This window comes from Parambassis ranga, unplaced genomic scaffold (genome assembly GCF_900634625.1).
Source record: "Parambassis ranga unplaced genomic scaffold, fParRan2.1 scaffold_21_arrow_ctg1, whole genome shotgun sequence".
NCBI lineage: Eukaryota > Metazoa > Chordata > Actinopteri > Ambassidae > Parambassis > Parambassis ranga.
The window spans coordinates 6193573-6209144 of record NW_021144767.1 but is presented as its reverse complement, the minus strand read 5'-3'; the positions used below and the strand labels follow the sequence as shown (position 1 = coordinate 6209144).

Below are 15572 nucleotides of genomic sequence, written 5' to 3'. Positions count from 1 at the left end.
CAGTTATCGAAGGGGAAGCTTAAATACATGGATAAAAGGCAAAAAAATAGGTTATTAGCTGTTAGCGCAAGACAGTTTAAGCTAGCAACATGCGTCATTATCATCCTGTGCAGAATAAAAGCATCTTTCCTTTGTTCATGTTACATAAATGACAGGTCTGTTTATTGCTGAGGTCGACTCAGAACTCAGAAGACTCATTAGATAGAAAAGAAATAGTAACAATTCTTACCTGCATTGATGTCTGTGGCCCTGGTGGAGCGGAGGCCATGATGCGCCATGAGTACTGCGGGCACGCGATCGATCACTGACAGATTTGTCAACTGTAAACTGTAGATTATTCCATAATGTGTTGACTCAATATAGTGATTGTTACCAGGTCTGCTTTGAAGCATTATACTTTGACTGGTGTCAATGTTTTGCAGCAGGTCACATCAATATGAAAGATAGCGCGTGTTGAGGTAACTCTTTGAAATGTCCAATGTTCCCTGAAGGCACCGTGGCTGAGCAAAGCCCTTAGTCTTCATTGTCCTGCTGTCACTCAGCAGGCCACACCCATGTCCCCTCCCCAAGCAAAATCGGGGTCAAAACCTCAAAGGTGAAAAAAGGAGAGGCGGAAGTGGAAAAAAGATTTGAACCTGAAAAGTAAATCTGAAGCTGAAAAAAGATCTGAACCTGAAGACACAAGATGTGAAACTGTAAAAAATTAAGATTTGAATCAAAAAAATCTGAAACTGAAAAAGAAAAATGGTAAATATGAAAATAATTATTGAAATGAAACCTGAAAATAAACTATTTATTCAAAAGAATTTCAAAGTTGATTCCAAAAAAATTTTGAACTGAAAAAATCAACATCAAAACATAAATGTTCAGTTTCAAGTTTTAGTGTTTTGAATGAAATTTATTTTTTCAGGTGAACAAAACTTATGACCCCGATTTGGCTCCATATCCATGCTGCTTCTGCTCTGCTCCATCCTGTGCTGATCTGCAGTTCATTGATTGCTGAGCTCCATCTAGTGGACAGACAGTAGAAGTGAATCAGGAAATGTCTTTCAGACACTTGTTGGACCGGTTTCACCGTCACTGACGTGTTCAGACTGTGAGGCTGTGAGGAGTGAGTGCGGCGTCCTCAGATCAGATTGTGTCAGACAGCAGGACTGAGGAGGACCAGGAGCAGCTTCTTCTCCACACAGGAAGCTGGAAAGTGTCTGTAAGTCCATCTGAACTGATCCAGCAGGTGAGAGTCCTTCCAGAGAAATCTCTCCATGTCTGATCACACTGTGCTGCATCACTGACTGATGGTACAGTACAGATGTTTCTGCTGCTGATTGGCTGCTTTCTCTTTGCTCTTTGATGACTTTTATAGCAGATGAACAGCTGTTTCAGAACAAGTTGTTACTTGTAGGTTTTTCTGTTCGAGTCACAGCAGACTGTAGAACACAGCTCTCAGGTCACATGATCAGTGAGAAATGCAGGGAGTGTCAGAACCGGTCTGACAGCTTTCTGAGTTTTTGTGTTCACTGAGCTGTGTGGAGTTACTGTAATTCAATTCATGTCAGACAGACAAACAACAAGCGTCTCTGTTGATCGTTCTCTCTGTAAAGTTCAGCAGCTTCATTTGCTCTGAAACTCAGACGACTCGTTCAAAGCTTCAAGCGGAGAAAAGGTCGCTTTATTCTGACTTTATCAGATCAGTCTGTTTCAGGTTTAACACGCCTGTGCTGCGTTTTATTTTTCATGAATTCATATCGATGATTGAAACTCATCAGAAGAAACATTTTCTCTTCAAGGGTTCATAAATATGTGAATCTAATATTTGCCATGAGGAGAAGTGTGTCAGTCCTCAGAGCTCAGACAGTAGCTGCTCATGTGTTTGTCCTTTCTATAGAAAACAGTCCACAGACTGTTACAGAGGAAGGTCTCAGTGCTTCACTCAGTCTGTTCACACTGTGACAGAAACACACATGAACACATGTTCATTTATTCACATGTTCACACATGGAGAGAAGTGACAGAATTCTGAAGCAAACACTGAATGTGTGTGCACTGTTCCACTTACAGCATGTGACATCAATAATAACAGCATCAGAGATGTTGGTGTGTTTACAGACTCACCAAAATAAAAGCCTGAGAACCAAACCTGGTCTGAGGCTCTGATGCTAAGCTAACAGCATGATTAGCCTGTTAGCATCTACATGAAGGATCAATAACAACATGCTGACTGTGTGTTTCTGTGTCATGTTGCTGTGTTTGTGTGAAGGTGTGAGCTCTGCTATGAGTCAGTGTGAGGACAGAGAGGAGGGAGTCCCTCCCTCTAAAAGCCCTCTGTGTGGGGACCATGAGGCCGGACCAAAGCTCAGAGGTAAGAGGACCGTCTCTGACTGTCCATGACTCTTCTCCATGTCAGAGCTCACACTCACATTATTCACACATCTGTGTGTTCAAGAACAAAGCAGCAGCACACTGCACACTCTGCTGGACTGGACCTGGACCTGGACCTGGACCTGGACCTGGACCTGGACCTGGACCTGCCAGCTGTGTGTCCATGAAGAGTGATCGGTCAAAGGGTCATCCCATGAATTTCAAAGATGTTGATCCATCTGAGGGTCAAAGGTCAGAGTTAATGTCACAGCTGCAGTTTGTTTCCATCATTATTAAACATTTAAAGTGTAACATGATGTTCAGCATCATTTTTCCAGAAGAAGCTCAGAGTCAGTGTTTGTGATTCTCTCAGGATCCAGGATGTGAGAGCAGACTCTGCTGGACCTGGACCCAGCTGTGTGTCCATGAAAAGTGATCGGTCGATGGTTCAGCCCATTGAATTCAAAGCTGATCAGCCATCTGATGATCAAAGGTAAGAATCACTCTGGAAGTGTCTCCATGCTGTGATGAGCTCTGCTGGACTCTTGGGGTTGTATGTGTCTGTTTGCTCTGCAGGTGGTTGATGGTTTGGAGCATCTGTAGCACAGAGTAATGCATATTTACAGTGCTGCTTCAAAGTGTATGAATCATTTAAAATCTTCTATATGTCTGCATAAACATGACTTAAACATCTGCCTCACTGTACTAGAAAGGCAGCCCACTGAAACAAAGTATGGAAAGACATTTCAGTAATAAAACATTTAAATAAATGATAGATTCATACACTGTATGTAAATATTATTGTGCTGCCCCCTATAGTCAGCCAAAATCCTATGTTTGAGTTGAGATTGTCCTACGAGGCTTCCGTAGTAGCATAATGGTTCCAGAGCCAAGTGGGAAGTTTCTGCTGTGTTTTTTCATCCTGCTACATGTTTTTTAGTCGTCTGAGAATATCTGTCTGTAAGTATTATGTTTCATAAGCCCTTACCTTACGTCATGCGCTCATAGGAGGCACTTTAAGTTATTTAAGTTTAAGAAAACGGGTTAAAAGTGTGACGCTAATAGCGCTAGCGACCTTATGGGTTTTCAATGCAAATTAGCATTGTGCTAATCGCTAGCGGTTTATGCATTTTTCTGTTGTCTAGCTCAGCTATGTTTTGTCGGCCTGCAGAATTCAGCATTGATCGTGTTTCGGGTCATATTTATGCAGAAATATAGAAAGTTTGACCAACTTCCCAAAACGACTGTAGCTGTCAGCCTATATGTAGCTAGGAGCTAGTCTCCTCCTCCTCAGATTCCCAGGGTCCTGGTTTGGATTTTTGCACGTACCTCACACTGCTGATTATTCTGACTTGAACACAGCCTGTGCAGAACTTTAAGGTGGCTTCTGTTCTTCGGTGTTTTTGGTTGAATTTGGTCAAATTGTGATCAAATAAATTGTGTGATAACAGTTGTTCAGTCTCTTGTAGTGGCCATCATGGACACTGATCCAGCTCTGTGTCCATGAAAAGTGAACATTTCACAAATGTTGATACCACTTTAAGTCCTGTTTCTGTAACTTAGCAGAGTTCTTCAATGATCATGTGGGTCTGCTTGGCTCTGTAAAAGACCCATAAGCAGGTCTGTGTTTGTAGATGTATAATAGAAAGTATCAGTGTATTTATGTTGTCATGTTATCATCTCATGGTGGTTTCTGAAGGCTTTAAGTAAAGGAAATAACAAAGGTCTGCAGTGTGATGATATAGACTCTATATCATCACACTGCAACATTGTCTGACTGCGATTCATTACAAACCCATCCTGCTGCACATCGTTTAATGTTAAAGAAAGAGAAACATGATGAGTGGAAGATTTAACTGAACTCTTACAGCTGTGCTGGCAGCCATTAAAGCAGAATATGTGAAGAAGAACAAATTACAAACCTGCTGGATGCAGCTGAACAGTGTGGAGTCAGGATAGTTTTCATTTTTAATACACACATTTTGTGTATTAATTAATTTTCTTCACCAGTCTGTTGACTGTTGTGTATCTGTTTAAAGTGAAAACACATCAAAACACTTAGTGAAGTGATTGTGTTGTTAAATGCTGATGTTTCTGTCACAGACTGCAGCAACCCAGTGTTCAGACTCCTGCTCAGGACGCCATATTTATGGTGAGTACAAACAGCTTCTAACTACAACACAACAGTCCTGGTGCTCTACAGAGACCCAGAGCCTGACCCCTGAGCAAGCATTCACAGAGACAGAACTGTGGTAGTAATACTTATAACTACAGCAGCTGTGCATACACAACACTTCATATCTAATGTTGTAGATTCAAGTAATACATGTATGAACATAAGCTGTAATATCATGAAACACTAAACTGTTACTGCTCCTCAAAGTCTGAGAGTTTATACTCTGTTGTTCTGTTCCAGCTGCTGGAGGAGAACATTGTCAGGTTTGTGAAGGATGAGCTGAAGAAGATCCAGAAGCTCCTGAGTCCAGATTACCCAGAATGCTCAGAGAGCCAGAGGGAGGATGAGGAGGATGAAGAGCAGAGGAGCAGCAGAGAGTCATTAGTGCAGATCACAGTGCACTTCCTGAGGAGGATGAAGCAGGAGGAGCTGGCTGAGCGTCTGCAGAGCAGTAAGAGGATTTGAAGAGCTTTAACATGATGGAAAGAGGAAATGAAGTTTACATTTACACACTCTGCTGTTAATATGATGCAGACATCTGTGAATTCTTTGACTGAAACACAAACTGTTTGTCTACAACTGATGAACAGATTTCATGGAGACAGAAAATATTTATTTGACACATTTATTGTAGCGTTCACTTATTAATGACATTTATTGTTTGTTCAGGAACTCCTGCTGCAGAGTGTGGACGTAAACTCAAGTCTAACCTGAGGAAGAAGTTCCAGTGTGTGTTTGAGGGGATCGCTAAAGCAGGAGAGCCGACCCTTCTGAACCAGATCTACACAGAGCTCTACATCACAGAGGGGGGACTGCAGAGGTCAATGAGGAACATGAGGTCAGACAGATTGAAGCAGCATCCAGGAAAGCACACAGACCAGAAACAAGCATCAGACCAGAAGGCATCTTTAAAGGCTCACCTGGAAGACAGGAACCAATCAGAACAGTGATGACAAAGGGAGTGGCTGGCATCGGGAAAACTGTCCTAACACAGAAGTTCACTCTGGACTGGGCTGAAGACAAAGCCAACCAGGACATCCAGTTCACATTTCCATTCACTTTCAGAGAGCTGAATGTGCTGAGAGAGAGAAAGTTCAGCTTGGTGGAACTTGTTCATCACTTCTTCACTGAAACCAAAGAAGCAGGAATCTGCAGCTTTCAGCACCTCCAGGTGGTCTTCATCTTTGATGGTCTGGATGAGTGTCGACTTCCTCTGGACTTCCACAACAATGAGACCCTGACTGATGTCACAGAGTCCACCTCAGTGGATGTGCTGCTGACAAACCTCATCAGGGGGAAGCTGCTTCCCTCTGCTCGCCTCTGGATCACACGACCTGCAGCAGCCAATCAGATCCCCCCTGACTGTGTGGACATGGTGACAGAGGTCAGAGGGTTCCGACCCACAGAAGGAGGAGTACTTCAGGAAGAGGTTCAGAGAGGAGGAGCAGGCCAGCAGGATCATCTCCCACATCAAGACATCACGAAGCCTCCACATCATGTGCCACATCCCAGTCTTCTGCTGGATCACTGCTACAGTTCTGGAGGACATGTTGGAAACCAGAGAGGGAGCAGAGCTGCCCAAGACCCTGACTGAGATGTACATCCACTTCCTGGTGGTTCAGACCAAAGTGAAGAAGATCAAGTATGATGGAGGAGCTGAAACAGATCCACAGTGGAGTCCAGAGAGCAGGGAGGTGACCCAGGCTCTGGGAAAACTGGCTTTTGATCAGCTGCAGAAAGGAAACCTGATCTTCTATGAGTCAGACCTGACAGAGTGTGGCATCGATATCAGAGCAGCCTCAGTGTACTCAGGAGTGTTCACACAGATCTTTAAAGAGGAGAGAGGCCTGTACCAGGACAAGGTGTTCTGCTTCATCCATCTGAGTGTTCAGGAGTTTCTGGCTGCTTTCCACCTCATACGCTGTTTCATTGATGGGGACGATGAAGAACTGCTGGACTTCCTGAGGGGCGACGAGGACGACAGCGACGAGGACGACAGCGATGATGATGACGATGGCAACAATGACGTGAACCAGTTATCTCTGGATGACATCCTGGACAGAGTCATGAAGAAATCTCTGAACAGTGAAACTGGCCACCTGGACCTGATGGTTCGCTTCCTTCATGGTCTCTCCCTGCAGTCAAACCAGAGACTCTTAGGAGACCTGCTGGGTCAGACAGAGATCAGTTCAGAGGCCATCCAGAGAGCCATCAACAACCTGAAACGGAGACGCACTGATACAGTGTCCCCTGACAGAAGCATCAACATCTTCCACTGTCTGATGGAGATGAACGACCTCTCAGTGCATCAGGAGATCCAAGAGTTCCTGCAGTCAGAGACCAGATCAGAGAAGAAACTCTCTGAGATCCACTGCTCAGCTCTGGCCTACATGCTGCAGATGTCAGAGGAGGTTCTCGATGAGCTAGACCTGATGAAGTACAACACAACAACAGAAGGACGATTGAGACTGCTTCCAGCTGTGAGGAACTGCAGAAAGTTCAGGTGAGTCCAGATGTGACCAATCAGTGTAGATTACTGGTTTAGTTCTTAGACACATTCACACTGTGTGTTTCTCTCTAACAGAGCTCCTTGTGTTCATTGACACATCACATCAGCTGTGTTTTTGTCTCAGATGTTCTTCTACTGTGAAAACATTGTTTTGTATGTTTCTGTTTGAAGCTGTTAAATGAATGGACAATAAATGTGTCTTTATTTGTAGTTAAAACAGCTGCATGTGGCCAAAGAGCTGCACAAACTACATAGATACAAAGACTGCAAAAACTGCAGCACAACATCATGGTATGCAAACATGCAGACACATACCATTACACAAACAGTTCAATCAGGATGTCACACAACAGAATAACTCTTTAAAGTCTCTGCATGAAAGAGAAGAATTTATCTTTCACCAATATCAGCTGGAAGAACCTACAACAGAGGAATAAAGTGAAATACACTGTCAAAATGAGACGATGAGAATGATCAGAACTATTGTTACATGTCAAACAGTCAGATCAAATGAGATCACTGCTACTTAAAGTGTCCCTTTCATAATGTTCTGATATTTCTGTCATCACAGACTTTCTGACTGTGACCTCTCAGAGACTCACTGGGAAGTTGTGGCCTCAGCTCTGAAGTCCGACCCCTCCCATCTGACAGAGCTCGACATGAACCGAACAACCTGGAGGATTCAGGACTGAAGCAGCTATGTGCTGGACTGGACAGTCCTCACTGCATACTGCAGGTTCTTAGGTCAGTTAATGTTATTATTAGGCTGAGGTCCAGTTTTTAAATCATCTGTCAGGACTGACAGACAGAAAAGGACCACAGACATGTGTATCTTCAGTCACTGTTGCTCTGATGACAAATCAGATCTACTCATATGTTCAAATGTTGCTCAGTAATTCAGTGAATAATTATTATTTTCTTCCCTCCCAGTAACAGTCATCTGTATGTTTTAATGTTATCCCATATTATTAGATGATCAGTGGTATCAATGGCTCTATCAATGTCTTGTATTGTTTTATTAGGTTGTGTGGCTGTGGTTTGTCAGAGATCAGCTCTCTGGGATCAGCTCTGAAGGCTAACCCCTCCCAGCTGAGATATCTGGACCTCAGTGGGAACCACCTGCAGGATGTGGAGCAGCTACGTGGTTTTCTGGAGAGTTGTGGACTGCAGACTCTGAGGTCAGTCTCAATAGTTTTATGTGTTGTGATGTAAAGTTTGTGGTGGGGTAGCTCTGAAGTCCCAAGACTGCAGATCCTCGGGTCAGGGTAAATCTGGGTGTTGATCCAGTCTTCACATTTCATTGGTTGATCGGTTGGATTTTGCTGCTTATGTTTTGAACTATGATGCATTACTAACCCACCCAACCCCAGATGTGAATGTCTGTAGGGGTTTAGTTCTTGCTTTTTGAGTTTATGATTTTGTAACTCTACTCTTGTCAAGTTGTCTGATCAATGAGGGAGGTTTGGGTTTACTGAAGCTCTTTGAGATGCAGCATGGTTTTGTTTTCAGTTGTATATCAGCATGAGTTAGATATAACTAGTACAAATGAGTTCCAAATAAAATTGTTGGAACTTTCTGGTGTAAATATTTCCGACAAACATATGTGAATATAGAAAACACTTCAACAACATGTAGCGCTCCCCTCTGTAGTCATATTGATGATGTTATGTGCGATCACAGACGGAGATCCAGAAGCAGGTACATTTACTCACTTTAATAGAGAAAACAAAAAACTACCACTGAGGCGAAAACTGAGCTGAGTCCAAAATATAACCAAAAACAACCACAAGGGCGAACTACGAGGTAACTTGAAGGAGGAACGAAAAACAACCACGAGGGCGAAGCACAACTCAGGTCCAGGGCGAGAAACAACCGGGTGGCGTGGCTGGAGGCCTAGGCAAAAACAAGGTAAGTCACTGGTCACTTAGAACGGACAGAAAGGTGGCTGGTTGCTTAGTACGAAAATAGCAGTGAAGAACTGGCGCCGAGGAGAAGGGAGGCGGCGCTTAAGTAGCCGGCGGAATGACGGGAAACGGAACCCAGGTGAGAAGAAGCCACGACTCCACCCAGCTGGACCATCGCGCCTGGAAAGAACAAAACAAGGAAACGAGCAAGAAATGAAAAACACAGGAAGTGCCAGAGGAGCAACTCTCACCACATTACAGATGAGGGCAGGCTTTTAGGTTCTTTTAAAGTATTTATCCAATGTTTCTTAACCCTGATTAACTCAGTTTTAATTATTATCTTGGATGTCCCTTTAATACACACAAGTGCAGTGTTTGACCCATCAATCAAATGGCCATCTTTAAATTATATTTTTAATGAAGATCTTAACTACGTCTGCATATGTCTCTGCAATTGAATCCTGCCCTTTCTCAGGTGAGTAATAAGTAACACAACACAAGGTTTTAGAAAAATAATTCTCAGTTATTTAAGAAAAGGTTAATGCTGGTGACTAAGAACATGAAAATAAAATTAGAATATTGTTTTGGAGCCTTAAACATCAAATGTCACTTTTTTAAAGAAAAACACTCCAGCTGTTTGGAGGCAAAAACACAATATAACCTTTTTTCTTAACCCTCTAATGAATTCAGAAACTCAGTTTACCAACCTCAAGGTCACTTAAACAAAAGTTGTGGCCCCCACACCTTAATACACTCTATAAAGCAGCAACTTAAATGATTACAGACTGACATATACCGCAGCAGGCCTGATGCGGTGCTTGTGTTCGTGGACGCCCAAAACTTAATGGCCGCTTCACTCTGTGAGCAAAATAAAACAAGCACCTGAGGTGTTCCAGTCCCGTCCTCCAACAGTCACAGGAGCAGGCTCAGCATCAGCATCTCACCACAGACTCCGTCTACTGTCTCTATCCTCTCTTCTTGCCGAAGAAACTCCCAAGTCCTAGTGGCTCCAACCTCCGTCCGTGTCTCTTCTCTGTCCTCAGGTGGAAAACAGCAGATGAGCTCCTCAAACAGTCGACTGAGTGAGTCCAACTAGAGCTAGAAAAAGTCCCTTCACTTGTCATCAACTGACTTGAATCTATTCTTCCAGGTGGCTAACAGCTAGCTTTAGCATTAGCACCAAACATAAACCGTCTGAACTTCGTGCTGAAAGTCTTCCCGCCTCTCAGTATGCTGCTAGACTTCTTCTCACAGATTGTCCTGTCAACAACCTTAAGACACAAGTTACACACCGTTTTGTGCACTGCTAACTTAGAAATGAAGACAGAAAATCTCTGTGTTACAGTTTCTCCGACACACCTCTCCTAGTCTGTGTCACACTGTGCTCACGGTCCTGTCACTTGTTATTAACCCCATCTATGCTGGTGGGACATCTTTCAGCAACATTCTTTAACATAACACAACAAACATGTAACACTTTTTACCCTTTTAAATCACATTTTAAATGCTTACACATTTAAACTTGAACTGAAATGATCAACACTCATTAAAACATGTGGGGATTTTAAACTGGGTTACAAACAAAACACATTTAGGAATGAAACCTTCTAGATGTAGGCTTCACTCAAGAGATTAAATGATGATGGATTGTGCAAGTACATCTATAACATTAAACTGCAACTCATTAAACAAGAAAATATGAATTTACACACTATGAACACAAAGTTAACTAGAAAGCATTTCCTGCAGAAAATGTGAGTTTGGTTGCTGCAGCTGAAGCATTGCTCTGAATGATGTGAAGGATTGCTCTGAATTGCTGGAGAATCTGCAGTCTGAATTTAAGTTGCTGAAACACTTTGAATAGATGAAGCTGTTTTATTGTGAAAAGTAGAAAACCTTTGAACATTAGGAAGTTATGAAACAGAAACTGCTGAAGATGAACAATATGAAGTCACTGACCTTAAAGAATAGCCTGGAAATACACCATAAAGGTCTGAGGCTGGAATCATATCTAAAGCTAATAAGGACAGGCTGTATGGTTTTAATGTGGAAAAGTATCAGAGTTACCTCCCCCAGAACATTTTGGATGAAGTAGAAGCCATTTCCTGCATTCTGGTGGATTTCAACAGCTATTATACTGACAGAAGTAAAGGGTTAACTCAACAACTATTACTGAGAGATTCATAACTCCTTATTTATTTTAAGCCAAGATGACAAATATAAAACCAACCGAAAATGAAACAGTTTCTGTCAGCCTCATGGTGGCACTACACTAACAGGTTATTAGAACAAAATGTTTACATCTGTTACTGTCTACCTCTGTGCCACCATGACTTTAACCACAAAAAACCACATTTCTGTTTCACTGTATTCCCAATGAGGCCATCAGCTGCACTGTCAGGTTTTAGAGACTTCACAGAACAGATCAGATTAAACAGATTAGAAACAGATTACCCAAAGCCTCCAAAAAAAGCTGCACAACAGGTAACTTAGTTCACATGAATCTGTGCTGATGTGTCTGCTTGTGTTGATCAGCACACAATCAGTTCACATGAAGTGACTGAAACACAGAGGGAGGATCAATATAGAAGGAAACCCGCTCCCTGTCTCTCACTCCTGGCCTGCCCTATATGCCATAACGTCTGCTGCACGGTGTGCTTGCAGCTGAATCTCAGACCTCACCTGGCAACAATACATTTTTTTCTGATTGGCTGATTCCTGTTCTCTGCCATAGAAATGACAGATGATTAATAATAAAAAATGTACAAACATAATTCACAAATTATAACCACTGACATTACTAAGCTTAGACAATAGTGTCCTTTCATGTTGTAGAATTGTTTTTTTTCATTGCACTGCTCTACTTCTTACAATTATTCAGTAGTGTTAAATGTACACATTTCATTTCTTTCAGGCTGAGCAGCTGTAACCTCTCAGAGAGAAGTTGTGAAGCTCTGTCCTCAGTCCTCAGCTCCCAGTCCTCTAGTCTGAGAGAGCTGGATCTGGATAATAATGACCTGCAGGATTCAGGAGTGAAGCTTCTTTGTGCTGGGACTGGAGAGTGCTGACTGTGGTCTGGAATCACTGAGGTCAGGATCTGGTTGTTGATCATTTAAATGCATACCTTAACATTATGTTTGAAGCTTTTCTACATGCAGTTCATGTGTTGACATGTGGAGGCTTTCAGATTGACACTAATGTGCACTGAATTCTACACAAGTAAAAAGATCTTTATTGTCATTATTCACAACAAATTCCATTCATTCATCAATAACAACTAATTTGCATTTCTTTTCAGTCTGAGCAGCTGTAACCTCTCAGAGAGAAGCTGTGAAGCTCTGTCCTCAGTCCTCAGCTCCCAGTCCTCTAGTCTGAGAGAGCTGGATCTGGATAATAACGACCTGCAGGATTCAGGAGTGAAGCAGCTGTCTCACGGATTAGGGGGTCCAGACTGCAGACTGGAGACTCTCAGGTCAGGATCCAGCTTGTTGATCATCAGTTAAATTCTGCTTCATGTTCATGTTGAAGATCTGTTGGATTTTCCTTCTTTCTTCTTGAGTTCCTGACATGTTTTGTTCCTCCAGTCTGTCAGGTTGTCTGATCACACAGGAGGGCTGTGCTTCTCTGGCCTCGGCTCTGACCTCCAACCCCTCCTATCTGAGAGAGCTGGACCTGAGCTACAATCATCCAGGAGACTCAGGAGTGGAGCTGCTGTCTGCTTTACTCAACAGTCCAGATTGTAGTCTGAAGGACTCTCAGGTACACAGAGACCACAGAGCATGAGTCCTCCTCAGTCTGTCAGTTAGCTCATATATCCACAGCTGTTGATGGATGGACTGAAACTGCAGAGAAGAAATAATCACTGATCCCTGATGTTCATCTTCCTCCATCATTAAGTGTCCATCATGTTAACTTCACTTTTCTTTATACACGTTCTTCATGTTCTTCAAATACAAACAGACTGATTTTCAGTCACACTTAGTGCAGATCAAATACTAAATGATGCCCTACTTATTAATGTCCTCAGCTGTAAGAAGCACTGAATTATTTCCACAAACAAATGTTCCTGAAACAATCCATATGTGAAGCTTCAGAGGAGACAACAACACAATGGTAGAAGGAGGAGTTCCTTCAGTCAGAGACAGAGAGCAGGGAGACACTACAATATTATCACTGTAAAAACTACACACAGACATGAGTGAATGTATTTATTTGAAGTGTGTCAGAAACTCTTCCATCCATGACACATGTGAACCAGGCTTGTGTTTGCATATAGAGTGAAAGGAACAAACAGTCAGAGACAGTGTGGCTTGTTTGCTGCTTTGGATAATGCACAATGCTGAGATCAAACCTACACTGTTGCTGCATGAAGAGATTTTACAGTAAAGCACTGACAGAGAGCAATATTTCACAGAATGGAGGACATGAATAAACACAGAGCAGATCAGGAGAGACTCTTCTGGAGTCGACACAGATGAGTTTCAGTCTGTTTGTGTGTCTCTGACAAACTGAGGAACTCTGCTTCATGTTGATCAGCAGTTTGGACTCATGTTGGTTAGAAAATCATTCTGACTGTGTTTCTTCCTGCAGGGTGGAGCATGGTGGAGAGCAGAGGTTAAAACCTGGGCTGAGGAAGTGTAAGTTTGACTCAGTCTTTCCTCATGTTATTGTGCATGAGTCAGTGTTCTATCAGTCCATCAGAGCTGTTGTAGCGCAGCCTCGGCGGTTGGATTTCTTTGGTGTTTACTGGAGTTATTACTCCCCAGCAGGAGTTTTAGGTTCCAGCTTTGTCATTGGTTTTCCTTTTTTTCTTGTTAGGGAGCTTTAGTGTGTTGTAGTGTCTCTGTGTTTGTTGGGCACTGCTCAGCTCTGAGTTCATGAACTGCAGCCTAACACTGAAACCAGCCTGTGTAGCTGCCGATCTGAGAGTGGGGACGAGTGGGGAGGTGCAGACATGCTGTGTGTGGGTTTCCCCTCAGCCTGGGACATAACAGAGACAACCAAAGCAGACAAAGGACAAAAATCCAATAAGAGACCACAAAGGGTTGAAAAGGTCCAAACACAGGAAAGAAACAGCTCCACAGTACAAAAGCAGGCAGGACTCAGACACAAAGAATCTCATCCAAAGGGTCAGACTGGACTGATGGACTGAAGAGTGAAGACACTGAGACACTGAGCTGTGAGCAGCATTATTAGGGTTAGGGTTAGGGCAGTCAGAGCACCTGTGGAGGTACCATGGAACGGCTCCCTCAGTTTTTCGGCTTCCTGGATTTGTGACTTTTGCCTTTTTCTCTCTCTCTCCCCATTCACCGTCTATGTCGTTCGCAGCCCACTGTGTTTTTGCGATTTACGTGAAAACCGTACGTCGGAACGGAAAGAAAAAGTCACAGCACAGGTGTCCCGGTACAGCCGGACGTCCTGTAACAGTTTCAGGTCGCTCACATTAAAGCTGTGGGACTAGTTCTGCTGAAATGTGTCCAGAAGAAGGAGAATAATACAGAAGCGGAATAAGTATTACAATAGTAACAGTGGAAACATATCAGGATAGATCAGGAGGTCTGAGTCTGGTCTTTCAGTCCAGATCCTCCTCCAGACTCTGATGAAGGAGCTTTTGGATGATGCTCTTTATCCAATGATACAGTTGATGCTGCTGTTCTTCTCATGTTCTAAATGTGTCGTCTGTCTTTACTCACATTGCTGCAAATATCCAGTTTGTGTTTGAACACAAAGCTGATAGTTGTGTGTTTGTTCATTCAAACATTAGTGACAAAAAGTCTGATGATAAACTTTGTATGAATGAACAACACATCAGTCAGTAAAGACAGAATGAAGCCATCAGATGTGTCAGATGATAAACTGCAGCTGTGTCTTTTCTCTCTCATCAGATTTCTGTCAACTTGAAGTCGACACAAACTCAGTGAACACAAAGCTCAAACTGTCTGACAACAACAGGAAGGTGACACATGTGTGGGAGGAGGAGCCATATCCTGATCATCCAGACAGATTTGACAGGTGTCCTCAGCTGCTGTGTAGAAATGTTCTGACTGGTCGCTGTTACTGGGAGGTCGAGTGGAGAGGAGGGGTTGAAATATCAGTGAGTTACAGAAGAATCAGAAGGAAAGGAAACAGTGCTGACTGCAGGTTTGGAGAAAACAATCAGTCCTGGAGTCTGCTCTGCTCTGATCGTCGTTACTATGTCTGGCACAATAACAGAGAAACATCCATCTCCTCCTCCTCTGTCTCTCACAGAGCAGCAGTGTATGTGGACTGTCCTGCTGGCACTCTGTCCTTCTACAGAGTCTCCTCTGACACACTGATCCACCTCCACACCTTCAGCACCACATTCACTCAGCCTCTACATGCTGGGTTCTGGTTGTTGTCTGGTTCCTCAGTGAGTCTGTGCTGTGTGTAGAAGCAGAGTGTGTGGAAGTGACAGCAGCTTCAACTTTGTGCTTTAAATGTTGATGATGTTTCACTTTCATTTGAATCACTGACTGTGATTTCAGGTCAGAACATGTTTTTGTCTTAGAAGCAGTGAAATGAAGAATGTGAAGCTGAATTTATGATCATGAACTTTGACATGTCCTCACAAATGAAACCCTTACATTAAGAAATGCATGATTCC

General features: G+C 43.0%; 1 protein-coding gene across 1 annotated transcript; it reads left to right on the top strand.

The window, feature by feature from the left end:
- Nucleotides 1–12261: 12261 nt before the first annotated feature.
- On the top strand, nt 12262–15311 carry LOC114429892 (stonustoxin subunit alpha-like; the record flags this gene model as incomplete). The annotated part of the gene is made up of 3 exons (XM_028398501.1): nt 12262–12419; nt 12532–12658; nt 14856–15311. Coding segments are annotated over 3 exons (741 nt in total), but the record flags the coding sequence as incomplete, so codon positions are not given.
- Nucleotides 15312–15572: the final 261 nt, after the last annotated feature.